This window comes from Coloeus monedula (assembly GCF_965178545.1).
Source record: "Coloeus monedula genome assembly, chromosome: 6".
Classification (NCBI taxonomy): domain Eukaryota; kingdom Metazoa; phylum Chordata; class Aves; order Passeriformes; family Corvidae; genus Coloeus; species Coloeus monedula.
In genome coordinates, this window is record NC_138786.1 from 23,381,537 (window position 1) to 23,409,329 (window position 27,793).

The 27,793-nt window shown below is 37.6% G+C and overlaps 1 protein-coding gene across 2 annotated transcripts in view; it reads left to right on the forward strand.

Annotated features, from left to right (window-relative positions):
• The window catches only part of EXT2 (exostosin glycosyltransferase 2), a 73,321-nt gene that overhangs the window by 27,197 nt on the left and 18,331 nt on the right, over nucleotides 1-27,793 (forward strand). For both annotated transcript variants that reach the window (XM_082283613.1, XM_082283614.1), the window contains exons 8-9: nucleotides 5,866-5,997; nucleotides 15,459-15,648. In XM_082283613.1, coding sequence (XP_082139739.1) covers nucleotides 5,866-5,997; nucleotides 15,459-15,648 — 322 coding nt within the window. The remainder of the gene's footprint in view (nucleotides 1-5,865; nucleotides 5,998-15,458; nucleotides 15,649-27,793) is intronic.

Below are 27,793 nucleotides of genomic sequence, written 5' to 3' on the forward strand. Positions count from 1 at the left end.
GGAAGCTGAATTACAATAACCAGCACCATGAAAAGTCTGTCTAGAATCTCTTTCTTAAAATATTTGACTGTAATGATACAAATTATTGTTTTGTTTACTCATACTGCTGAAGTATCTTGTAATTAAGGAATATTCCTCTACAGGCCGCTCATATAATCTGTATAAATGAAATCGATGAATTGAGTATTTTCAGGGCTTTACTTGAGAGTCATGCATAACTCAGGAACAAGAGTTGAAAGATGGAATGAAAGTTCAGAAATAATATTAAGATAATTACATTATTGTCAGATTACTATTACATTATTATTGTCAGATTACATTAGAAGCAAACCTTAGTTAACTGGAAACAACAGTATGTGCCCTGCATTGTTCTACTGCTCATTCCTGTTTTTTCCCTTGCAGAGGAACTTCTGGTTTAAAGTTCAGATAACCCTGATGCTGAATTATGGATTAGTATTAATCTGAAGTGATCAGGGGCCTCCAAAACTTCAATTACTTGCTTACCTCCATTTTTTTAGCTGTAGAGGTGACATGCTGATGTTCTGAGCACTCTTTATATACTGCCTGCACTACTGGTTTTCTTGGATAGGCCTGCAGTGAGAACCACATGCAACACAGACAGTTTAGGTTGAATTTGAAAGATGCTTTTAGTCTGATATTCTAGAAAACATAAAAATCAGAAAACTTTACAGTTTTAGGCAAGTTAGCATGATTTTACCAGTATTCAATTGATTTAATGGATTAGCTTTTAAAATTCCTGCATAGTCCATGTATGGGGACAAGAAACTAATTTTTACTTTCAGACTGCAATTTCTAAAGAGTTTTCCTCCAGTTTCAGGTAATTGTACTGGCTCCCCAACAGTGACACAGCTTTTCAGAGCACAGCTCTCTAACTCTTACTGTTATGGCTGAAACACATGAATTATTTTTGAAACATGTAGCCTACATTTGTGTAGATTTGTGTAGCCTAGATTTGCATTTCAAATCTTCACACCTCCCTGGGAAAAATGAGACAACTTCAGGTCACTATTGAAAACAGAACTTTAAGGGGAAGAAGGACCGTGACCTACAGCTAGTCACTTATTTTATCCTCTCATGCTCACTTACCAAGAGAAGAACAGATTTATCAGAAGGTATTTTAAGGTACCAGAGCTCTAAATTTCTGCCTGAATAACCCTGTTTTTTCCTGCACTGATTACAGAGAGAATGAGCCAGCCAGCTCTAGGTGTGTTGAATATGATTGAGTGATATTACCAAGGTTCCTAAACTAATCAAACATTTTTTTTTAATCTCAAACTCTCACAGTTTTCTAGAAACAACAAAATACTGCTGAATTCTTAATAGTATGAGGTCTTCTTCTTTCTTATAAGCCTGTGTAAAAGACCCAAATATACCACTGGTTTTAGCTGGCCCAGCTGGTATCATCTTTGCTGGAGAACTGCATACTAAAAGTAGTATGTGTGATCAGCAAGGAAGCTGTTGGAACAGGGAACCAGATGCAGAAACAGTAAAACAGTACAGAAAGAGGGTGCAGATTACAATTTATAAGCAGAAAAATGTGGGAATTCGGGGCTGTAGGGTCCTCAGTCTGAACCCAAAATTTGTTTTGGGAAACTTTTTATAAAATGCATATTGCTCCAAAAGAGAAACTTACACTCTCTTCAGTCCCATTTTGCAGGAGAGGTCAGTAGGGCTCTTGAGATCTCAGGTTTGCTATCTGACTATTCTATAACATCAGCTACATTCATATGCATTTTTAGTATAGGGCAGACATACAAAAATTCAATTTCTCTTGAACCTCAGTAGCCCATTTAATCCTCCTGCCCAATGCAGATAGTTTGGGGGGAGGGGAGGTTGCCTGGGACCAATCTGAGCTGTTGACTCGTGCTGTCTCTCATACCTTAGAAAACGTTTGCTTTGTTACAGTATGACATAGGACTTCAGCAGGTCTTTGTGGATGCACTTCTGTGTCCAAAGCACTCTGTATCCAGAGCTGTCAGGTGCACAGCTGAGCTGTAGATATTTACTGTAATATTTTTTGTATCCCTGTTGAAGGTACACATTTTAGCAAAGGGTTACTGCAGTCAGGTACTTCAGTTACTTAGCTAAATGTTTTACTAGTAAAAGTTTCTATTTACAAATAAAAGGAGAAGATAAAGTTATTGGGGTTTTTTTTCTATTCGTCTGTCCATCCCAAAATTTGAAAGGTTTAGAATGTTTAAGTCTCACAGCATCTCTTTGAGGTCAATATTACACATACTGCTGAGAGGCTGAAGCAGAAACAAGAAATCAAATAAATGCCAAACTTTAATCTGTAAATAAGTAACAGAACCAGAATTAAAAGGAAGATCACCAAGTTTCCAGGCCAGTGCTGTTGCAGCAGGTAGGCCACACTCTTTTGCTTAGATAGACTTCTCTAATCCAGCTGGGAGTAAAAACCAGGAACACCAAGAGTCATTAAGAAGGGAAAGCATTTAAGTAGAGTCACCATAGGTGGTGTGAAAATGGTTGTATTTCAAGGCCTTGTAAACCCTTTCAAGGCATTTTGGGAACACTGAACTGCTGCAGTGGGGCAGAATCTCACAGCATCATGGCGCCTGACCTAAAAGTTGAGAAAAGTGGTGGTTTATGGGCAGTTAAATTTTACTACTCTTTTGTGAATTTTGTTTTTTTCCCCTCTTGCTGCTTTTACCAACTCCCACCAAATCATGGGCTGTGAAAAGACAGGAGGCTAGAAAGTTCCTTTCATGGACTGTTTTTCCCTGGATCTAAATGTTACAGAAGGTAGTCCTTTCCTTGCCTTATACCCAGTGGGTTTTTTTTTTCACAAACCAATCAAAAGATTTACATTGGTCTGTCTTGCACTCTACACCAGAGCACCATTAGTGGCATTAACACTAGAACTGATAAACATTATATTAATGCATTCTGTAACCTGATGCTATGTTGGCTTGTAAAGAGCTTATAAAGAGATGCTGAGCCCCCAAGTGTGTTTCTTTCTAAGGAAAAAAGCACCTTACCTAAATAAATCTTACTTTCTATGAGTAGGCTGCCCTGTTGCTGCATGCTGCTGCCTGTTGTCTGGTATTAAATAAGTGCAAATGCTCCCTTCCCAAGCTCTTGCCTGTGCTAGTATGTGCTGAATACTGTCTGTTTAGTTTCTTCATAGTCTGATTGAACTAAATCCTGGAACTGAAAACAAGTGGAATTGAACTTTGGGGCTGGATGCTTCCTTACTTGGTTTAAGGAACATCTGTCTTACAGATATTGCTTGTCTTTCTCAAGGTGTGCATGTGTATTTGTAGAGATAAATTAATAACGCTACATTATATTAAGAAATTTTGGCCTTTACAGAATGTGATAGGTTTTTATGGCTGATCTAATGAGGATGCAGCAGTTGAAAGTGGGGCAGGAGGAAGGAAGAAAGGAAGGGCAACAATTTACAACTACTTACTGGCATGCCTGTGTTTGTGAACTTGGTCTGCAGCACTCACTGCTTGGCGAGAGGAGAGAATTTGGTCTCCAATTCCTTCAGTCTTTGGCTTCCATAATGAAGTTGTCATGGCTTTGTTAAATTTACTGCAGAAATTGAATTCAGATGAATTAATTTCATGGGCAATCTATTGTGTAATGAGAGTTTCCAGTCACTTCCAACCCAGTGGGCAACCCAATAACATAATGTATTTCTCATTGTCAGTCAAGTCATACAGTACACTAGATTTGACTCTTCAAAACGTCGGTAAAATTGTTATAGAAAGTAATGCTTTTCTGTCTTTCATTTTGGATCTATCCTAGATTTTCTCATTATCCAGAAATTTAGAAGAGAAATTACTATTCTTTCTGCTTTCAATTCCTTGTAAGCCATACAGGTTAATGTACATTGATCTGTGTTGTCTTGGCAGTTACATGAAGTAGATGTTTGATCTCTGTTTACCACCTAGGTTGCCCATGGCCTAAGCAATATTCAGGTGTGTACAAAGCTAGCATTCTCTACAAGTCTGTGTCCCCATAGTGTGCTTCCTTAGAAAAATCTGGAAACCTCATCAAGCAGGCTTCTAGAGTACAAGAAGCTAATTTCAGTTCAAGTTTAAAGGAGAAGCCTGACTTTATCATAGTTGTAGTCTGTGTGTAATCAATGCTATGTGAAATCTAAGGTCAGGACTTATGTATTGTTTATTTCAAGATCCTGAAAGGCATTCAGGTAGCTCTAATTAGTGTATTACAATTACCATACCTTATAAACATTGCTTAGTATATTGAAGTTACTCTTGAGTTTTCTGGATTCATAGATATGGAAAAGAGAAACAGAGAGCTCAGTAAAGCTAGGTAAGAATAATAACAAAGTTGGCATAGGAGTCTGTAACAGAAACCTTTTTCTTTTGTTGTTGTTACTCTCTCCTGTACCACAAATTTGTTCATGGGATTTTTGTCCCCTTTATTTCTTACATTCCAACATAAGCTTTTCAACCTCACCATGAAGAGTAGAAAATACATTTCAGATGGAATCAACATACATCTTCCCAATAGAAAACTTTCCCAAAATATTTAGTAACTCAGCATGTGGAGCAGCAGACACTAGCAAGCCATGTTAATCAGTTCTGCTTTATAAAAGCAAACAAGGTGGGGAGGAAGTAATGAGACCCTGAAACATCTGTTTGGGGACTTCAAATCCCCTTAGAAGGTTTTGAGTTCTGCCTTAAAGAAACACAACTCCAAAAATATTACAACTAACTGTGGGAACATTTTATGGCTCTTTACAAAAAATTAATTACATAAATATTAGTCTATAAAACATAAATTCCCTCTGCCCTCTTCTCCAGATTTGCTTCTGGTATAAAGGTGTGATCTTGCCTGACACTGCAAACATTCTTTAAGCAAAGAGAAGCTGGATCAGATCCATCCTAGTTTTGCTGAAGGAAGAAAACCATCTTTGATTTTTATGATGCTAGATAATACTAGATATTACAGTATTAATAAAGAACCTTAGAACATTATAGGAATGCTGTCATTTAATAACAGTGGAATACATAATCTTGTATTTCACACTATTAGTAGTTACTTAATTGCTTATAAAGTTATTGTTAAAAGGTTACATTAAATAGTTTCTCCTTCCTACTTAGCATTGCTTACAGCAATTGTTCTAAAATAAAATCTGGAATCTGTGTTCTTACGTCTGTTTATTTAGCATACTTGAACAGAGAAGTTATCTGTTCTGGTCTGTTCTAATTCTTAATCTGCTTCTGGTTTCCTTTTTAGATAGGTTGCTGCTGAGTTCTGGATAATACATTTTTCTTAAGGAATGGGGCATGGGGAAAGAAATACTAATGCTTTTGCTTAGCATGTGGAATTTGCATTTTTAGTATATTTTTATTTATTCTTACCTGTTTATATAATTCTTCTGCTTTTACACTTTACACAGTATTTTTGTTTCATGTTCTTGGTAACCAGCCTGTTATCCAGCTGTTAAGTCCTACCAGGAAGAGAAATAAGGAGAGGGAAGTGATTCTATTCTAAACTGATGTTGCTTTGCACTCTCTCTGGATGACAAGCTCCAGAACAGTGTCATTTTGGACATACCCATCAGTGCAAAAATATTTGATTCCTTCAAATATTCTCATTCTGTTTACTCACTTGCAAAATAATGCTGCTGCTTCTTTTTATTGGCTGTGAGTCCTTTTAGGGGGTGGAGTTGAGTTTGAAGCCTTCAGGCTTTATGGAAATACTCTATCTACAATAAACATGCCTCCTAATTTAATTTCCACCTGACATGTAGACTGCATGGAACAGATTGTGCATGGCAAGCCAAAATTGATTGTTAAGCACTGGATCTGTGCAATGTGAAAGTGAATTTTACTCTCTTTACAGGCAAGGTGGTTCTGGGAAGCATATTTTCGATCGATGAAAGCAATTGCTCTTGCTACCCTTCAGATTATCAATGATAGAATTTACCCATATGCTGCCATTTCTTATGAAGAATGGAATGATCCCCCAGCTGTGGTAAGTTGATTTGTTTGATTTACTCATAAAACAAATTGTGGATTTGGTTTTGGTTTTTTTCCTCGTATAAAAGGTATGCACTATGAAACTTGGTAGTAATTCTGTGTATGTGAGTTTGTGTGTGTATGTGTTGTGCTGGTAACTTGCACAGATGAAGCTAATATATTTTATGACAATTGGCAAAATAACTAGCAGTTCATTTTATGTCCTGGCACTAAGATGAGAACTTTTAAATTTGCTATTGCACATGTTAAATTGCTTCCTTGGTTATTTATTTATTTATCCTTGATGCATACACGTACACACACACACACACTTTTCTTTATTTCTATTGAATTCAGGGAGAGTTTGGAGCACTGCAAGTATTTGGGCACAGTCTGTATGACTGCAGAGAAAATAGTGGAAATGCTGAAGATCTCAAACAATCTGCAAGGATCTTTCATATAATTCTATTGAAATAGCTAATTATTCCTATGCCTACAATTTTCTCCACGTTATTTCTTAACAATTTATCTTATACAGAAACTGATGATCAAAGTTTTGCTGATTTTTTTTTTTGGGGGGTTTTTGGTTTAATTTAAAGTTTCACTGGTTGAACTCACTTCTGTTAAGAAAAAATGGTGCAGTATTAATTAACCTCCTGCACCAAGCAGCTGGTTCTGATTTTTGACTATATAAAACTCTGTAGATGATTTTCACTCATAATCAGTTAATTTTCTCTGTGTCAAAATATAAAAATAGTGTTGTTTTACTAATAAAACCAAACTTGTTAACTGTCTTGCTTTATGATAGTTTAGAGAAAGAAAGCTGGGTAGGAGTACTCAGGAGCAGAGTGTGTTTTACTTTGAACTCTTCCGGCCGATGGAGTGGGAACAATTGCTGAGGAAGAGTTAGAAGCTCATTGCTGTGCTTCAGAAGTTGTGTTTCCATTGCCTAGCCAAAGGCATTAATAATCTCCTTTTGTCATTTCTTGGAGAGGAAATGTGGCCCTGGTCAGTATTTAAGGAAGAAATTAATCTGCACAAGAAGGGAATCAGAACATCTTAACACCTTCACAATTATGCTAGCAGAACCAAGCACCTTTAAACACACTTAGTGAAATGAAGAAAATTCTTAAGGATTACTCAGTCTTTAAAGGGAACCTAAAAACATTTCCTGGATTCTCTCCTATACTTTTTTTTTTTTTAATAAATGCACTAGTCAGAGTTCCAGAGTTGTCTGCTGGTTGGGCAGTAATAATCTGCTTGAGCCTGAGTATGTGTCTCATCTAACTCCTGCCTAATATCCACTCACAGCACTGTTACAATTTCTAGTAAGCCTGGATGAAACATTATAGTTGAAAGGACTTACATACGTACATTTGAGGTAGCAGAAAATGGCAACTGTATCCTCTAACTTTGATAGGAAGGCAAAATAACTAATGTCCTATATTCTTCTCTAAATAAAACTCCATGGCTGAAGCTTTTAAAGAAAATGATTTCAGGTCAGCCTCAGGGCCAGGATATAGCTAACTTAAAATAAGCACCTGTGAGTTAACATTAATACTGCAGTGAAAAGTGTTAGTAACTGGGTGTCAAAAATTCTTATGTTGCTGGCCAGAACTAACCTCCAGAACTTGCCATGTGTGTTCTGCCTTCAAACTCAGCCGCCTCAATACCCAGTTCCTTTAGCTCTGCTTGTTTTTCCATGTGATGTTGTGGTCAGTAGGGATTAAGTACTCTTCTGTATGCTTTTGTTCCTGTTAGTGGTTTCAATAGGAGCACAAAGGTGCAGAAAGAGTATGTAGAAGCTGTAGGCACATTAACAAGAGGTGCAGAGGTGCAATCACTGTTTTAAGGGCTTACTGAAATTAGCCAGAAATTTCTTTAATCAGTACAAGACTGTTTAATAGAGCTCAGATTCCTGGGCTCTGAATAGTGAGGTTTTGAAAAAGAGAGCACAGATTTGCCTATAGAATATCCATACAGGAAAATGCCAGCTTTAAAAGGTTTATGAACTTAGTTGCTATGACAAATTCACCTTTCTAACAGAAAGAAAAGCTTGCTGTGCAAAATCATTATGCAGAGAAGGATACTTAGAAAGAACCCTTGGCCATGGTTGCTTACCTGCCTGCCTCCTTTGTTTAAGGTGGGGGGTTTTTTGTGTTGCTTATAGGGGTTCATTTTACTTAGTATGCCACTAGGATCCTGAGAAATAACAGAAAAAGTTTGGTAAAATGTCCTGGTTACTAGTCGTTGTACTGCTCAATTGTTACAACTGCTTCAGGTGTTAGATAAAGCAGTATAACCATTATTTCTACTTTGACAATTAGAATAGCTCATAACTCTCCAAGGTGCACATTACACTTTGTATTTTGTTGAGCTATTGTAGCCGCAAGCGTTTGCTCCCAGAATTAGATTCGTCATCTGATTTCAGTCTGTTTTCTCTGTTTTTGTATAGTTCTGCCATTTAGTATTTTGATTATAGTATAATAGAATAGATTCTATTTTGAGTTAGCAAACACTTAGCAGATGGCAGCAGTAAGTATCCTAGATAAAAGAGATTTTTAGAGGTCTCAAATAGTCAATTAAGTTAGTTTGTAACAGCAGCACATATGAGGAAAAAGCTGAGAAAGCTGCGTCTTTCACAAAAGGCTGCCCCAAGTTTGCAAAGTAGGACTGGTAGGTTTCTCTTTGCTTTTCTTTGAGCTTGGATACTTCAAACTAGGAATTTAGACGTATCTGCAAGCATAATAACGGTTACATTGTTTTTACTGCAAAATTTCATTGATTTTTCTATCTGAGGGGATGGCTTTTACCTTGTACAGTCAGCATGAAAATGATACTTGCTTAAAATTAGAGAGGCATACTCATGGCTAGATCTGCACATGGATAAACTTTATTCCTGTTCCTGATTCCTTGAGATATTTCTCAAGTCTCAACACAAAGAAACATCAGCCCATCTTGTGTAGAGTTTGTAGTTTCCCAAACACTTTAAACTGCTGTAGTAGGTACTGCTGCCCAAAGAAGCAGTCCTGCAGTCTTCTACAGTTGGATAACAGTTTCCTCTTTCATGTGCAACCTTCTTTTTGGTTTTTCTGTTTCACTTGCCATGAATTAGCCAAAATAATGTTCCTCATATAAAACTTACCAGGCAAAAGAAAAAAAGAAAAAGAGAGTGGGGGTGTGTGCAAGAGAGGGACTGGGTGGCTTGAAGGCTGCTTTTCTTGGCATTAGTTTGCCTTATATTGGCTCAAAATAATAGTAAGAGTGTTGCCTGAGTATCTTCACCACAGTGTCGATCCAGCAGTGGTACAGGAGGGTGTTTTTCCAGTAGGGAGTATAAGGTATGCAGAAGATAAATGCATATACAGTTAATTCCATACTTAGTATATTGCACAGGGGAAGTGATCCAAGCAGTTTTATGTGCTTTTATGGGCTGACTGAAGACTGTTGGCCTTTCTCAAGCAAAAAAAGTTATAAAGTGGATTATTTTTCTACTTGTTCACTGTCCTGTCGAGGAAATGGAAGACTAGTAGCATATAGTATGTTATGGAATAATATTTTGAATAAAAATGCACTATGAGATATTTCCTTCTTTTAATGAAGAGGAGCAAATGATACTTTTGGGGACTGAAATTCATTGCTGGACCACTTGAGTCCTTTATGTCTCAGACAGTCTTTTGTTGCAAGCATGGGAATTTAATCTCTTTTGTATTTTTTGGCCCAGTCATTATCCATTAGGCAGAGGCAATCGGTTATGTCCAAGTAAGCCAGAAAATGAGTGATTCTACAGTATGCATTTTGATGGTTACCAGTTTGGGCTGGATTAGAAATAATTACTTGGGCTTGAGATGTGATCTGTTACCTCCAATTAAGTACTTTGTTATGCTCTAATAGACGTAAATTACTTCCTCACTTATGCTTCATTGTAGATTGTTTAAATTCTCTTCTTTGCCTTATACCTCACTAACATGTATGGGTTTCTGAAAAATGAGTAAGACAGAGTTTTTTCAGAATTCTTCAGCTGCTTTTGTTGAAATTCTTTCAAGCCTGTTTATAATATAGACCTATGAAACATTAGATGGCTTTTTTTTTTTGTCAGGGGCTGCTTTTGAGCTCTGACCTTGGATGATACAGACCAGAGTTTAATAATCACTTGAGAATATCAGTATGCGAACAATAAACATACCAGATTTCATTTCTTCCAGTGAGGCAGAAAACAGCACCATCATTTGGTGTAAACTAAAATAGCAGAATTATCTTAGTGCCCAAAATGCCATTCATTTAGCAAAGCCTAAGTAGGATGTTCGTTTACAGAATACTTTGTGGGTCCTGCCAATTACTAGGCACTTGACACTTGTTAAAAAATTAAACTATTCTTAACCTCTTTGACTAGTATTTTATAGTCCTCAGTCTACAGATAATGCTACTGTTATAACTGTGCTCCCCTCCTTTGTCATCTCCAAAGCATTAAGCAAATATTAGCATACACTTTATCTACATGTAAATGAGAACAAGCTAGCACTTTTCTGGGCAGTGCATATCTGGTATTTTTTCCATTGAACAATATTAGATATCTGTTCCTGCTGTAGTTTCCAGCTACTTGTGTGATAGTTTCAATCAGCTGGATGAAATCTTGCTTTGTTTATTATGTTAGAAGATAGGTATTCTTTTTTATATTAAATAAATTTCAGTTCATTGATTCTTTTTGGTGTTGCTATTATGTACAGGTTGAATAGCCCACATGTATTCAGCTGTAAATATTGGTATTTTTGTGTGTGTGTGAAACATGATTTAACAGTTGGTTCTTTAATTTACCTGCCCAGAGGTTAGGATACTTTTCTTACACAGTGGATTATTCTACAGTAGATAGAAGTTCCTGTCTGTCCTGTGGCTAATTATTTTCGTGAGGAGGGTTTATGATCTTCATTAAAATGTGAAATGATGGCCGCTGCAACTTGGTTTGTGATTCTGTTGAGTGTAAGCACTTTGGTTGGCTCAGGACAAGTAGGGACGGTTAATTCCTTTGGTTTTGCCCTGTGACCACTTGAGGATGGGAAGCATGATGAAATACTTTCTCAAAGTATTGAATAGAAACTTACCATAAATAATTGGAGAAAAATAGAATAAATCAAGGCTTTTTTTGGTCTGGTAATTCGTAATTGAAACCACATTGAGGTTAGATTGATTTTAAGAACAACCCAGCTGAAAAAGCCTAAACCACAGTGGCAGGGGATATATCTCTGTTTTGCTTAGATGTATAGAAGAACTGCTTATCTACTAAGTTCAACACACTGCTGTCCTTACCTCTGTACTTTTAAAAGACAGTGAATTATTGTTCAGACTGTGTAGTTTCACTAATACGTAGTTAACAACAAGCAGGCTAGGTGTTGAAAATAAAATAGTGTCTTAGGGTGAAAAAGGAAAGGACAGGGAGGAAAGCTCACTGTCTTGTTCATGGGAGCAGTGAAATTTTATTCTTAAGTGCTGTTGCTGAGTTTTCCCACTAAATGATAGCTGGGAAGTTCATGATTCTTCTTTAACATGGAACATCTTACACAGCCTTGTTTTCCCAGAAACCATTCTGTGATGTAGTTTCTAATGTGTCTACTGTACCTTTCTTCAAGTCTCTTTCAATGGTGAACAGTCAGTTAAGAAGTTTGGGGATAGGACTGAGTCTTTGTTATCTCTGGTATTTTACAAGTATCTTTGAGGCTCTGTAGAATTGAAATACTGAGGTTGGCCATTTCTCAGTCCAGTTGTGTTCATGGATGTCCTGAAGCTCCCACCTATCTCCCTTCTGTACCCTGCTAAGAAAGGTCTGTTACAAACTCCCCTGCTAAGCTGAACCTGAAGACTCCTCATTGAGTCCAATCTGAAGTCTCCCACATAATGAGAATTCAGCTCCCTTGATACCTTGTCCTTAATGTATTTATTTTTCCTAAAGTGTAGTCAGGTTGTTTTTAATGGCCAAGAGGGAGGACAATATTTGATCAAGCTATAGTAGAGGAAAGTGACTTGTTTCTAAGGCATTATTACACACGCACACTTGTGCAAAGCATGCACAGGACAGCTGCAGCAGTCTGAATCCTTGTGTACATCCATAACCATTCCTGACTTCACCTCTCTTCCAGCTTCAGGGTATTCCTAAGCCTGTCACTCATGTTCCACTATTTTGGATTTTCACATGAACTGCAAAGAGCTGTCAGACAACTCAGACTGCGAGACTTAAGTGACATGAAATTACTCTTAGGAAACTAACATTTGAATTTGATCCTTTTTGCTCATAAAAATGATTCACAGCAAGTAACCTATAAATCTTGGATTAATTATCCTGGCTCTTCTAATGGTATTAGCTGGGAGGGTGATAGAGAAAGGTTGTCTTATCCATAGCTGAGTGTCAGCACTTTGTCAAAGAAAGGTGATGGATGATCAATGTACTGTTGCTGTTTGCTCTCCTCTCTGAAAGTGAAAGTCCCTGTGAATTTCCATCAAGAATGTTAATAAAGATGGGAATGGAGCAAATGTGCCTTCATCACTTGGCTGCTTGAGCAGTGACTGGGAGAACCCATCCCTATGTCATTAGCCATTTCATGCTTTGCTGCCATAATGGAGATTTAATTAGGTTGCTGTTGTATTAATTGCCTGTATGGTTTGCTTTTCCCAAGCAGAAATCTGGAAGACTTTAGCAAATTATGGAGGCTTGAATTTGCCTGATTTCCTGCAGAAAGTGGGGTCAATAGGTCTCAGACTGTAGACACACTCTTCAGGCAGGCAGCAGGGGGTTGGCTCTTAATGGCACTTGAGAGATGCTTAATTGCCTTTTTGAAATGTTTTTCTCAAACGAGAGGCATGGTTCTCCCATCCATTAGTGTGCGTCTACAGGCTTTTCCCTCCCTCCATCATCCTTTAGTAGGTGCAGGAGCAAAACTTCCTTAAAAGTTGCCTTATTTTTCCTAAGTTATGACCAGCAGGGGAGAATTTTCATGCCTTTTTGAAAGTAATAGAAGTTGGGATTTAAGGAATGTACCTAAAACATAAGTTTATAAGAGAAATTCATGACCATTTTAGGTACCTATGTACCTAAATTATTGTACCTAATAAATAGTATGTACCTAAAAAGCACATATATGCATGATTTATTTCTTTCTGTAAGTACCTAAAATAGCCTTAGATTATGGAAAAGGAATAATCCTTTTCAAAGGATATCATAGCAAGCAATTTGTTAGGAAGTGCTGTGGACAGAGAGAAAAAGTTTCTAGAAAAACTTCAAATGGGTGCCATTAATCTAGGTAGCAATTCTCACCCTTAAGTAATAAATAGAACATTGTCTGCAGATGGCTCTACCAGTTATTCCTTCTTGTAGGACAGAAACATATTATTTTCTTGGCACTCTGATTATGATGTTAAACCTCTGTTTCAAGTATTAATGAAAAGAGGTTTCTGAGAGTTGTGTTAAGAAGCTGCTTGACATTACCAGGGTCATTTGGATAATAGGAGTCTTGGGGTGGGGGTTGTATGGAAACAAGTGTGTAGTAAAGCTTTAATGAGGTGGATTATGCTCTGGTCACATTCAGATTGTGATTTGCTGTAGGAATTACTGAAGCTGCAGCAAAATCAGAGGGCTGTCCCCATCTGCCACTAGTCATCTTGTACAACTAGCAAAGTATGTACAAAAGCTTTAATTTTAAATAATGTAATAATCTGAAGGCAGATTTTTCTCTGCACATATCAGTTGCTGACATAGTGGATGTATATTTTCTGAATTACTGAGTGTGCTTTCGTGGGTAGCCATGCCCCTTTCATGAGCCAAAGTTCCATATTGTATCATTACTGTTTCTACATTATCCTATTACTCCTCTTGGGTAAAAACTAGAACTTTGTGTTTTCCATTAGGATCCTCACAAACAGTTTAAGATGAATGCTGCTTTTACCAGACCTGATAAAGTGTGTGTAGCTGAAGGCCAGTCTGTCTTTCCAACTATTTCAGGAAGTCTACTAAAACATATTACTCCTACTGACAGGTCCTTGCTTGGAACATACTCTTAGACCATCCTGGACAAAAGAGTGTGCCAATGCTCTGCTTAACTTTTCTGCCTCACATATTTATCCCCTCTTCAGTTTTGATTTGTTCATAGAAGGAAATCATATTCACATCATATTTTTTCCTCCTTTACCAAAACGGTCACAATGTTATGATGACTTTCAGTAAATAGGCTCCTTATTCTCCTCATCGTAGAAGCCATTCTAGTTTGAGGTGTCTAACCATTAAACATGAGGAAGGCAATTGTTGGGTGTAGAAACTAACCCAAAGACTGATTGGGAAACAGAAAATGTCAAAGTTTACTTCCTACAAATATGACCTTGTAACTCTGAGTCTGTAAAACTTGCTTTACTCCTTATACAAGCAGGCTTATGGTATGAGTTTAGCTGGAGAATTTCACAGTATTTCTGTAAACTGCTGGAAGTTGCTAACCTCTTATGAGTGTTCATAGTTTTTACAGGCTAGGATTCAAAACTTCCTTGCAAAACAGCATCACTCAGTCTCTGCTTTCCCAACTCCCCTTTTCACCTCGTCCCAAAGGGTTTGGTTTTTCCCTTTGCTTCTCTGTCCGACCCCTGCTTGGAACATCAGTTGGAATGGAAAATTTGAGACTAAAATGCTGGTGCTTTCATTCTTGTCAAATGGTCCCTTCACTGCTTCCCTCCCCCATGTTGTCAGCTCCAACGGAGGTTGGCACATTCAGTGGGAATTTAGTTGTCTGCCTTGTCTTTTGCCATCTGGGCTGGCTTCCCTATGCTGACAGTGTATTGAAGTAAGACCTTTAGAGTCTTAAAAGGGATGCCCTAGTTAAAATTCACAAGGAGCAGATAACTCTCTGAAGTTCATCCTTGCATCTCATGTCTTTTAAAATTTTTTTTAATGTAATAGGTGGGTTTTTTCCACCATTGAACAAACTTTGTGGAAGCCAGTACATTGTTCCTCTTCGTACCTGCTTTTTCCCTTTTTGCTTGGGTGCATGTTTTATGCCAAGTTTGTGGGTTTATTGCTTTAGTTTTATTGTAGTTAACACTTTTTCACTCTGAAATTGTAGTGCTGATTAGTTTCTCTTTGTTTATTGAGTCCTGACTATAATTTTAAATGTCTTGAAATAATGATTAGTAAATGAGAATTGAGCCATGAGAGCTGGGTTCAATTCACCTTGGTTTTTCTTTTCTACAAATCTATCTGCCTCTTCCACTTTATTTTTTACCTTAACCTCTACTTGTTTGCAATATTACAGCTAGACAAAAATGAAAAATCAAATAAGAAAGAGATTGGAGTAAAGGTTTTGAGAAATTGCTGAAGTCAAGAGAGTCAGCCTGTCTGATCTGAGCAAATTACTAAATCCCGTTAGGGCCTGGCTACATGAACTACTCCCTGCTGTGATAATTCCCTTTAATCAAATTGTTTTGCTGTTTTCTTGTTTTTCTTCACAGAAATGGAGCAGTGTGAGCAACCCACTCTTCCTTCCACTGATCCCACCTCAGTCCCAAGGTTTCACAGCCATAGTTCTGACCTATGACCGAGTGGAGAGCCTTTTCCGAGTCATCACAGAGGTGTCTAAAGTGCCTAGTCTATCCAAATTGTTGGTAGTCTGGAACAACCAGAATAAGAATCCACCAGAAGGTAAAAACCCATGGGAGGGGTGGTGGAGGAAGGTGAAACTGGGCATAGCATGTCTATTGACACCTTCTTCTGAATGACCTTTCTTCTACATCTTTTATATTCAAGAAGTATTTTGTGGTTCTTTCAAAATAATCGGTTTGGATTTTTTGTGACAAAGTGCTTGAAAGTGAAATAAGAGAAGCCAAAATAGATTACAAGAAAAAAAGCATACTTCTGAATCAAAAAGTTACAATATTACAAAAACATGTCTGTCCTTAACATTTTTTGGGGGAGTAGTAAGGAGAGGCCTATTTTTGATCTGTCAATACTGCTGCTACTTGACAGTTTCTAGAGCAAATGTGGTTCAAAGCAGCAAAGTAGTTTGAATGCTTTGAGCTATAAAATAAGTGAATATTTTGATTAATGAAATGAAAACTTGGGACATTGCATGTGTCCAAAATGGAGTTTCCATACCACTGGAATATCTTGTGAAAATGCTAACTCTTGCCCAGTAAGACAATACATAAGTGCCTGTTTTAAAATATTTCTCTTTACAACACATATGATATACTATGCTGTTCTTTATACTATTTGAGTGAGTCTGTTGTCATCTGCATGGTTTTTAAATACTTTCAAAATTTGTGGTTATTTTAAAAAGAGGACACATTCACAGATGTTTTCCTAAGTTATTTGAATGTGTAGATTTTTGGAAGAAGGTTTGGTTTCAAAGGTGTATTAATGACTTCAATGTGAATTCAGTGCTGTAAATCTCTCATTGTTTAATTTTCAGTAGCTGAGGTGTGCTTTGCAAGCCTGGCATACTGCTGTATTGTATCCCGTTGTGCCAGGACCTCAGTCCCAGGCTGCCCAGTCCTCACAGCTTGCTGCCTACAATTTCAAACCCAAGATCCTTACCCCATGTCTTTTTGACTCCTTCCATGCAATGTCATTGCACACTCCATGGGCTGCTCTGTGTCCAACCAGCTCCCTTCTTTCCCATCCCCAGACTGCCCGCCTCATGAGACCATGCTGCTCTGAATCTTCTCCCAGGTCCTCAGCTGGAAACATTCCATTATGAAATCACCATGGACTAAATGGGAGGTCTTGCCCCATGGAAGGGAAGCTAGCTAGGCTTGGCCTTTGGTAATCCTCTCCAGTGCTAGACAGACTCTCCAACACTGCTCATTTTATTTCCATGCTTGCTGTCCCTAGGGTGACCTTCTTCAAGTTCTGAACATCACTACTAAAATCCTGAGCATTGTGCTAGGCAATTAAAGCCTCCTCTTCTCATTCTGGATTAAATACATAGCTACAGTAGCTGTATATGAGCCTGGTTCCCATGTGCTGTACATATGAATCTGTCATTCTCATCTGAAAATGTGGTGATTTTGTGGGACAGGAAATGTTGCCTTTTAGGAATACGTGTTCAAAAAAAATGCTGTACTGTGGAGTCTTCTTCAAAGTGTGTTGTTAGGACTCCTCACTTTATAATTCTCTTTCCAGAGGCTTCAACTGCTGCTGTGTTCTACTCTTCAAGGTTAGTTATTCTGCACAGCAGCAAGATGCAGCATAGAAATTAATCCCTGACCACTTGTCTCAATTTACCATCTCCTAAGAACTTCTCAGAGCCAAGCTGTTGCTACCATTCACTTTGCTCATTTGCCATTTTGGCAACTTGCTCCAGTTTAAAGTAGAGTAGCTTTATTGTTTGCTTTAAACAGTGTTCTTTATTACTTCTTGGCTAAATACCTCAAGTTTAGTAATTTTTCACATGTTTTGTAACTCTTTAGAGTAAAAATTGTCGTGTATAAATTGGTAACAACTGGAATTTTTGCAGTAAGCAGTTCTTTTCTAAAAGCAAAAAGGCTTAGTGATATATACAGTTATATGATCACTCAATGTGGGTGGATTTAACCCAAATTAATTGCTTCCAAATTTCCTTCAAGTGTGTCTGAGATACAGGAGAGTTGAAGCAAATAGATCATTACAATGACCTTTTCTTTTCAATCATTGTATTAATCTTGAAAATCAAAGTGTGTTTAATTTTTTTCTGCCTCTACTACCACTAAGTCATAAACCAGTTCAGAAAAAACCAATAACCTGTAGAGCTTAAAACTATGGACTTGAGAGCACGGTTGAAAGCGTAAGCAGTTTTGTCCTTGCATTAGCTTAGGCATTGCATTGGAGCGAATAACTATTTGTTTTCAGTGTCCCTTGTCCCTTTATTGCTGTTACAGCCATTGTAGTCTCTTGACCTATGGCTAGAGAGAGGTCAGTTTGATTAAATTGACTTGTTTTATTCCAGATCCATGCAGGGCATTCCACTTGGCTCTTCAGCCAGTCTCTCGTTCAGTCTGTCTATTAGTGATCCTAATCCTCGGACTTCAAAGCTTTTGCTGTTTATAGCCTGTTAAAGCCAGGAAGTTTCTGATGGATTAGAACAAGGAATGAGTTTGAAGTTTGTAATGTGCACCACTGTCACTGATAAAGTCTAGTTTATTACCCTACAGTAGTATCTGCACTTTTATGGCTATTCATTTTTAATTGGTTGTAGTAAAGCAGAGGTGCTTAACCTTCTAGAGCATCAAGTGCTGTATTTCTTGGCCCTTTCCACATAAGGGGCAGGTTTTGGTACAGAAGCAGATCTCGGCTTTTGTCATTGCAACCCCTCATGTGTTTGTTTTGTTTTGCATATATAAGTGAGAGGGTTGGGTGAAGAACATCCAAGTTGCCTTCCTTAGTGAGTGAATATCTGCGCTAAACTGAGAATTAGGTTTAGGTTTCCTGGGATGCAGCTGGCAAAGTGCCACACAAGTGGCATGTGGCCTTTTCTTTCTTTCCTCTGTCAACACCAGAAAATTATTATAAGCGAAAATATCATTGTTATCAAAACAATATGCTATGCACTTGCAATAATGCCTTTATGTAATAATTCTCACAACTTAGGAGGGAAACCTAATAAAAATTAAATGCTCTAAAAATTGTACAAAATTTAAGATCATGGAATCACAGGTGGTCACTGCCAGCAGTACTGCTGAGCATCCCAGCTAAGAGGCTGTGCTGATCTCAGCTGCTGTGCAGTGGTAACAAGTGTGGGGATTCTGCAAGGTGTATGGAAACAAAATCCTTTCAAACTTAGGCCTCTCAGGGGAGATGCAGCTCTGACGTGACAGAAATTTTTTGTTATTCTGGCTGATAAAAAAGGGTAAGCAGGTAAGAGGGCAATGGATTAATTAGACGCTTGACTGGAAAGCTTTCAGCCAAATAACACGTTAAAATATAAAATTGGAGAACTACATTTATGTGGGCTAGATATCAGTAGTAATTTTAAGATTGTTTTTTCCTTAGTCTTAAGAGTTTGCAAGGATCATTTTTTAAATTTAGTGTTTGAGAACTGTCTGTGGAAGTCTGAAGTCATGGTTCTGTGTTTTCTTTAGAATCAGTGAAAAGAAACAAGACAAATCTATGAGAAACACAGATGTCTTGTGCAAAGAAACAAAGTTTGAAGTTTACACAGTGTTTTTGATGGTAAAAATATTAAATCTTCTATGTGAAATAGCAGAAAATATCACATACAATGATGATTCTAATCTGGAACCTTAAAACATTATAGAATCCGCTTGTTATCTTAAGTACTCACTGAATTTAGGGGATGTGATCTCTGCTCTGTGTCTTTGGCTGAGTTTTGCAGATTTTCTCTGCCATGTGTTGTATGCAAGAAGCCCATCAAAGCAGCAGTAATGTCAGTAGGCCCATGACTGTGTGTATAATACTAATCAAAATATTAAAAGCTTTGAAATATTGCAGGAAAAAAACCCAACCTTTTTTCTCACTCACTCTGCATCAATTAAAATAAATGTTGTGGTCCAAGTGCCTGGTGCTGGGAATATTTGTGTAGAAGTCATGATTTTCTCCATCAGCCAAATTTTTTTTTTTTTTCCTTTCATTTGTGTTTTTCTAAATTGCTAGTTCTAAAATTCAAGAAAATAGTCTGCATTAGAAATTTCCACCAACATTTGTTTCAGGCAAGTGAAGAAATCACTTTGTCTACCACATAAATCGTATTACAATGTATAAATTCATTACTGCTCATATGCAACAAGCTACAAATCATGTGTGGTATTGATTCCTTTTTAGGTTCAGTTTTGTAAAAATGAAAAGTATATTTTAAAGAATGTGTATTTTCTGTTTCGTTGTGGATCCTGGAGCTAAGCTGCTGGTGAACTTCTTATGGTATTATTGAAATAATGATCTTTGTATTTCTATTTGATGCTGTTAATGGACAACATTGATACAAACTGTTGGGGATAAAGAAAGTAAGTATCCTTTAGATTGCTGTATCTTAAGGAAGTGTTATCTTTAAAAAAATTTATAAAAACATCTTCAGTGACAGGTTTGGTTTTTTTGCATACTGTGCCTTTGGTAGTCAGCACTGGTAGGAATGTTCTTTTAACCTCTCTTGAAGTTTTGAATTAATTTGGCTTCTTGATGATGGACTTATTGCAATTCTCCTTGATTAGCTAGAGAACTAATTCATGGTGATTTTAGTCTTCCATAAGTAATTTTAAAAACATTTTGCAGTATTTTTTCCTAGGGAAGTCTAGAAAGTTAGTCTACCAAACCCATCTTAAAAAAACTGGGCCCTAAATCGCATCCTAGAAACAAATATTCTATTTTGTTATTACAAGAGGAATTCTGTGCATTTCTGTAGAACAATATAAACACTCTAATGTGGGTAGAAAGCACCTGTTTTGAACTCTGAACAGCCATAATGGAAGGAATTCTGATAATAAGTAGAAGTAACATGCTTGATGTTGTTGTTTCTGACAGTGTTTTGAAACTTCAGACTCAGCCAAATTCTGCCATTCAGTATTAGAGACTGAAAAAGTATTAATTAGGTTTCATCAACAACGTTCAGTTAGTTGCATTCATTGCCTACTATAGACCAGCTAGAATAAGCATCAGATGAGAGCTTGTACAAAAGTTCAGGTATGAGAACTGAGTGTGCTGTATGGGATTCTGTGCAACTGCAGGTACAAACAGCGTGTTTCGAGATGTTTTCTGCCAGTTTTTTTATTGGTCTTTGTCTACCTTGCACAACTTCTGGAAAGGTTTTTCCTTTTTGTATTTCCAAATGGGCTCCATAGAAGTTTTGGTAAGTCAGAGCATAATGTGAATTAATATTCTGGACCCAGGGTAACACTAGTTATGAGATATTCTTAGCTGTTGTTACTGAGGCAGTAAAGCAGAAAAAGAATGTTTGTACAAATGTCTTTATATGAGTCATCAAAATGCCATGATTTTAGCCAATAAGTGGATCTTTTTTTTATTTGTCATACTAGTTTTAATACTGGCAAGCATTCAGTTCTTGCCATCAGGAGTGTATGCTGCATTGCCAGCTCCTCATTATCCTTACCTGCTGCCCTGCTGCTTCCAATTGCAAATGCAACAAACCATCTGCATTCAAGTATCACTTGCTATTTTTTGAACTTGGTACTGCTTAGAAGTGCTGTCCTGAGAATATTGGTTAGCTCTGTACAGCAGCTGTACTGATTCTCATTTTCCCTAGGGTGAGTGTTGAAACTGGGAATGGATGATTAATATGTAGAGCAAGTAATTTCCTTTGTAAATACATTTCTGTCTTCTGACAAGATTGACAATAATGTGTGTGCTGCAAAAGGACTTCTTCAGATGTTATAACTTTCCAGTTTCTTAGAAGCAAGGATACAGAGAATGGTGCTATTTAACAACACGATGGTGTGTCCTGGTTCTGGCTGGGACAGGGTTAATTTTTGTGGTCTGTACCAGCTCACTATTCTGTACTACCTCACATTTTTGTGAGAGGAAGGGAGTCTCTTCCAAGGAGAAGGGGTTCCTTCTGGGTGAGAAAACTTGGTGGAAGGAGCTGTCTGGTATTGGCTGTTGTAGGGTTTTTTTCCATGTGAATAGTTTCTTTTCTTTTACTCTGTTGATGGTACTGTTGCCACTACTGTTCATTTTCTTATCTCATTGCTGTTTCCAGTGAGCTGTTTTTACCTCAACCTGTGATCTTCACCTTTTGTGCCTCCAATTCTCCCCATCTCCATCCTTCTGCAGCAAGAAGGGGGAGGGGAAGGAGGAAGAGAGGAGTGTGGTTTGGAGAGTCTTGGTGGGGGTACTGAACTGGGGAGTACCATTCCCAAACCATGACACAGCGCCATTTCTCTTTGAAAAGAAATATTCCATGGAAATATTGCGCTCCATTATTTTTAATGACCCCCCCCCTTTTATGTATGATGTAACAGTTCATTCAGTACTAAAAACAGGGCTGGATTTCAGACTCAGAAATAATTTTTATATATAAACAATGTGTAAGCTTACGTTAGTTGCATTTTCATTGGAAACATCTGATCACAAGCCTAGGGAGGTGTGGAAAGTGAGAGATGTTTTTTGTGTGAGAGGGTATTCTTTCAGGTTATAATGAAATTGCCTCTTTCTCACGACTGTTCTCCCTTCTCTTATTTACATGTCTCATGTGATTCACTGGCAGTTGTAGCTGAGAAACGCATAATTAGAGGATGGGATATTTTGCTGCTCTTTTATATGTGAGTGTTTTAACTGGGAGTGTAACTGTGGCACTTTTTTATCCTACAGTTTAAATCATCTTGAAATCACGCTTGAAAAATTTGCTCTGAGATGTGGACTTGCAGGACTTAATGGTGGAATTGGGGGGTGGCCAGAAACACAGCCATGTATGTGGTTGTTAGGGTCTGCAAGCCCGTTAGAAGAGAGAGCTGCGTTTGGCAAAGGTGGGAAACTACTGATTTTGTTTAGAGACCACACACTGTTTTCTATGGCATCTCAAGCAATCAGTGCATCAGTAGGCCTAAATAGCACATAGTGCCAATCGTGACCTGAGTCATTACTAGAGAGCAAGTGTAAGTATTATTCACTCTTCTCTCATGGTTATTTCAGTATGACGCACAATAGGAGGTGCCTGTCATTCTCTTATAAATTCATAAATACATAGACTTGTATTCACTCCAGAGAGCTTTATTTCCATAATTGGCTTCTATTTTCTGCTGCATCACAGAGTCCTCACTGATTTTTAAAAAAGTAAGAGTGGTCCCCAGTCTAAACATGCATTTTTACTTTTGGATGCCTGAAGGATCTCGTGCCATGATGTAAGATTCTTGAGCTTTTTTTGTGTTTGTCATACTCTGTTAAAGGATGCAGTGCTGTCTTATGGTAAGAATAAAGGCTGTGCTTTTATCTTGGTTATAAAAAAGTTTAGTAAATGGAGAATTTCCTCCATATACATTTTGCTAGTGCTGAGGTTTCTCAGAACTTTCCAAGCAGTATCTGAAAATTCAAAGTCTGATATTACAGAAGTGACACACCCTGATTCTGATTGCTCTTTAAATACAAATATTTTTCTTTTATGGTCCTTTAAAATAAATACAGTCAGTTTTAACCTTCCTGATGGATTCTGAAACTTTGACTTCTGAAATGACTGTTGTCTTTTTATATATATATATATCTATATCTATAGATATATCTATCTTTTTTTTTTTCTTTTGGAGTTCCTGTGGCAGAGCTAATTTGTAATACTTGGATCTCTCAATAGAGCCTGCTGTCCTTTATGACAATTAATTTTGCTCAGGCTGCCAAAGTTATTACCCAGGTGTCACTGTGTCATAACATCTCCCATGTGCTTCCATCTCTGTTGGGGCAGCAACCTCCAGTATCAAGTCAGCCTCTAGGCAGCAAGTAGCCTTGTGCATTTTGCATGCTGCAGAGTAACTGGTGCCCTAATCTCTTATTCGAAGTTTCTCCAAAATGCTTATATTTTCTTTTCATTAATCTAAGGCTAAATTCAGAAACTTTATATTATGTTTCTCAAAGCACAAGTATTTGACAGTAACATACCCGTTGTTGAGAACTGGTCATTTTGAGAGACCTTAGTAAATCATGTGGATTTAAAAGGATTTGCTGACATCTGAGATGTGTGCTGATCATAATTAGATTACATCTTCATTTTTCATACACTTTTCATTACTTTTTCTTCTGTAACCATTCTTTATGCAAGTGGCATGTCTGTTAGTAAGCTATCAAATAGTTGATTTTTCAGAAGAGCTGGAAGTTTAATGCTTATATGCGTGCTTGTTTTTCTGAATTACTATTTTTTGATCCAAATGAATTTTCAGTTTCAATTTTTGTTTCAGTGTATTCCTGCACTTCGTTGCAATTTAGTTGTCATTTTTTTAACATATAGTAGACATGAAAAGAAGAAAAGACTGAATAAAAGAATACTTAACATGTATCAAATGTAAACTTTGATGCTACATACAAATACAAATTTACATATGCTTGCATACCTATGGCAATTCTGGTTGCTACTGAAACACTTAGGACAGTATTTTTGGGATCTAGCAGGCTGTTCAAAATTATTTTATACCAATCCTGGGGTTGCATTTGGATAATTATAGGCAATTACCCAAAGGTCTTTAAGTAGCTTGCAAACATTGCACAGTCTATAGTCTTTATGAGGCAATGATATGTGTCTTTGTGAGGTACCTGTAACTGTTTTATAAATGGGTACTTGCACATTGCATGGTAAACCAGAAAGAAAGCAGTGAGTGGAATCAAGAGTACGAATTTGCAATAAACAGTTCCAGTCATTCAGTGCTACTGCCTCCTGAGGTTACATTTTGGAATTTCAGTGGTGTCCTACTGGAATCATCATTTCAGATTATGATTCATGCAAGGTTTTCAAAGACCTTACAGTGCTGAGAATAAAATGAGCTCCTAACACTATAATTGGAATCAATGCTCTTGAACATTTCTGTAGTGGCCCCAAGGAACTTGCTGGATCTCCCCAGCTGGTGGCTGACTGTGGCTTCCATTGGAGTCCATCAGTAATGGGATTGAATCCTTCCAGCTGGCTACTGGTCCGTATCACAAGCCACTCAAGGGTGTTAGGGCTAATGCCTTATGGCTTCTAATAGAAGGATAAGAGGTGAGTAAAACAGGACAAGGATGTACATACATGCCATGTAAAGACCATGGTCTACAAGACCACACAGATAAAGGTAGATTTTACAGACACATTTTCAACCTTACACGAAAAACCTCGAGGTAGGAAACTGAATACAAATTTTGCCAGTAAATATCACTCTGTATTTCTTCTTTTTTTTTTTTTTTTTTTTTTTTGGCCACCCATGCATGCCAGTCCTCCTTTCTAAAATACAGTTCCAAGAAAAACTGACTTTTGAAGACTTAGTGTCGTTTGGAAATATCGCTTTGTTTTCCTGACTGAAGTAGTGTTTGGACTCTGATGTCTTTTAGCAGTGTGCAGATTTGTGAGGTTTTTGAGTGTTGTGTGAGCTGTTAAATCTGAGAGGCCCAGTGGCAATGAGGATGTGGGCACTCTTCCCTGAGAGCAAATTTTACTTGTACATGTAGGAATGAATCAGCCTCTCTTCTTCTCTGGTACTGTCTTCCTAGTGCAACAGACTGACAGTGGAGAGAGGGCAAAACTGTCTTGGAGACAGACCTGATTCTGGGTTATAATGGAATTGGAAATGTGTACACATAATTGTGTCCAATTATTTTTGGTGTTGTCTGTCAGCCAGCATTCTTCAGATCCTTCTGCTGAGAACAATTCCAGAATTTGATCTTATGTTGTTGTTTAAAACCTTGAACCATTTTCTCAGGTTAAGACTTCTCTTATTTTGGTCCTTACATGGCTTTTTTCATTGACATCTATTTTAACTTCCACTTTTAATTCTCAAAACACGGAAACGAGGATCTTGCTTCCTTATGCTCTTTTCTGAATTTCTGTATTTGCTCCCCATGTCCTAGTAGTTTATATTCAAGCTTCATATTCTTATCCTGGTGCCAATCAACAATCTCACTGCTCACAGAGTTTGAGGCAGAAGGTGCAGTAAGACCATCTGGGTTGACCTGTAAGTCATCAGTCACCACACTGCCTTTCTTTTCAGTCCAGTGGCTTCTAACTTGACTGCATCTTCTATAATAATACCCAGTCTTGTTGAAAGACAAGATGTACAGAACCAACTGCTGTCCTTTTTGACTTCTGCCAGAGGTTAACCACTGTTACTATTAAAAATGTCTGCCTTATTTATACTTTGAATTTGCCTGGCTTTAGATTCCAGTCATTGTTTTTTGTTATGTCTTTCTCCAGTTTGTTGAAGATACATGGCATTTTTCTTCTTGTGTAGGTGCTTGTACATGTTAATCAAATCCACTTTTTGTTCCTTCTTTTAGTAAACTAAACAGATTGATCTCCACGTTTTACCAAAAGACATTTTCTCCTGACCTCAAATAACTCATGTGATTCTTTCTGCCCCATTTTCAGTGTTTTCACATAGTTTGAAACATAAGAACACCAGAATGAAACAGTATTTTAGTATCTGTCTGTGTCTGCGTACAGGTAAAATTGCCCTACCCTCTGTCCCCATTTCTTACTACATACCCATCTATATATACAAAAATTAGATTAATTCATTTTGCCCCAGCAGCATGCTGAGAACTAATGTCCACTCTGTCCCTTTAAACCTTCTCAGAGGCTGCATTCAGGGAAAAAGTTGCCTTGGTCCTAGTGTTTAACTGTGTGTCAAGTTGTGCCAGTGTGTTTTTTGTTCAAATGTACCTAGTTTACTCAGCAGTCCAGTCATATGAACTTTAGTAAGCTCTGTATGACTTTATTCTCCTCACTATTTTTCATGTCTCAAGGCTTTGTGTCACTTGCACATTGCACTGGAAATTTATATGTATTTCAAACATGAAAATTGCAGTGACTTTAGGCCCAGTATCAGTTCCTATAGACTCCACTTACCACAGAATCAGAGAATGGCTAAGCTTGGAAGGCACTTCTGGAGATCAGCTGTCCAACCCCCTCTCTCAAGCAGGATCATCTCAAGCAGGTTGCACAGAACTATATTCAGATGACTTTCAAGTATCTTCAGGAGTGGAGATGTCACTACCTCACTGGGCAACCTGTGTTAGTGCTCAATCACACTCTGAAAAGGTCTCTCCTGAAGTTCAGAGGGAACCTCCAGTGTTTCAGTTTGTGCCCATTGCCTCTGGTTCTGTCGCTGGCCCCCAGTGAAAGGAGCCTAGTTCTATCTTCTTTGCACCTTCCCTTCAGCTATTTGTACATATTGATGAGATTTTCCTTGAGCCTTCTCTTCTCTAGGCTAAACAGGCACAGCATTCTCAGCCTTTCTTAGTAGGGGAGATGCTCCAGTACTGTCATCACCTTCACAGTTCTTTGCTGAGCTCTCTCCAGTTTGCCCATGTCTCTCTTACACTAAGAAGCCCAGAACTGTACACAGTACTCCAGCTGTGGCCCCAAAATTCTTTAGTGGAGGGAAAGAATCACCTCTTTTAAGGTGTGTCCTTACACACGTTTGCATTTGTCACAGAGAACAACTCAGAAATTCTCTGAGCAGTCCTTTTGTATTTGACTTAATGTGTTTTTGCTTATTTTTCTTACCATTGTCACCCCCTCCATTTCACTAGTGTAAGAAGCTCAAGTGGTCATCTATTCACAAGGTCCATAGACTCATCTTACAATGCTCTCTTTTCTCTCAAATTTTCATTAAAATATATGCTTATGTGAAAGCCAGCAGAAACCAACATATGGTATTTGTACTTGTTTAGCTATTTGTTTAGCTTTTAATTAAAATACTTTTTGATGAATAATTGCTTTTGGGATGCATCATACTGTAATAATGACTACTGTTAAGCTTTGTGCTAGAAACTGTACATGGTTATATGCATTTGGAATTAATGTATAATATTTAGCCCTTCCATTTTCTTTAGCTTGGTGCTCTATACTTAAACCTACTGTTATTCTTTTGTACTAATAGAATAGGGTTGTGAAAATTTTTGAATATGTGCAGAAACTGTTAACGTGACACTTCAGGTGCTACATGTTAAACACGTAGAAAAAAAGGAAATTAATCCCATTGTAGAGTGAATTGGATCCAGTTTTTTATCTACGGGGGGTTTTGTCGCTATTTAGATCCTCATTTGACTTATGAATTTTAATGTTTGTGTGCTCTAGTGCTCTCTTCTATTCATAAGAGTGCTGTAGGGTGCAAGTTAGAATCCATTTGTATTTATCTAGATTTAAATTATCACTGTGACTTAGGACTTT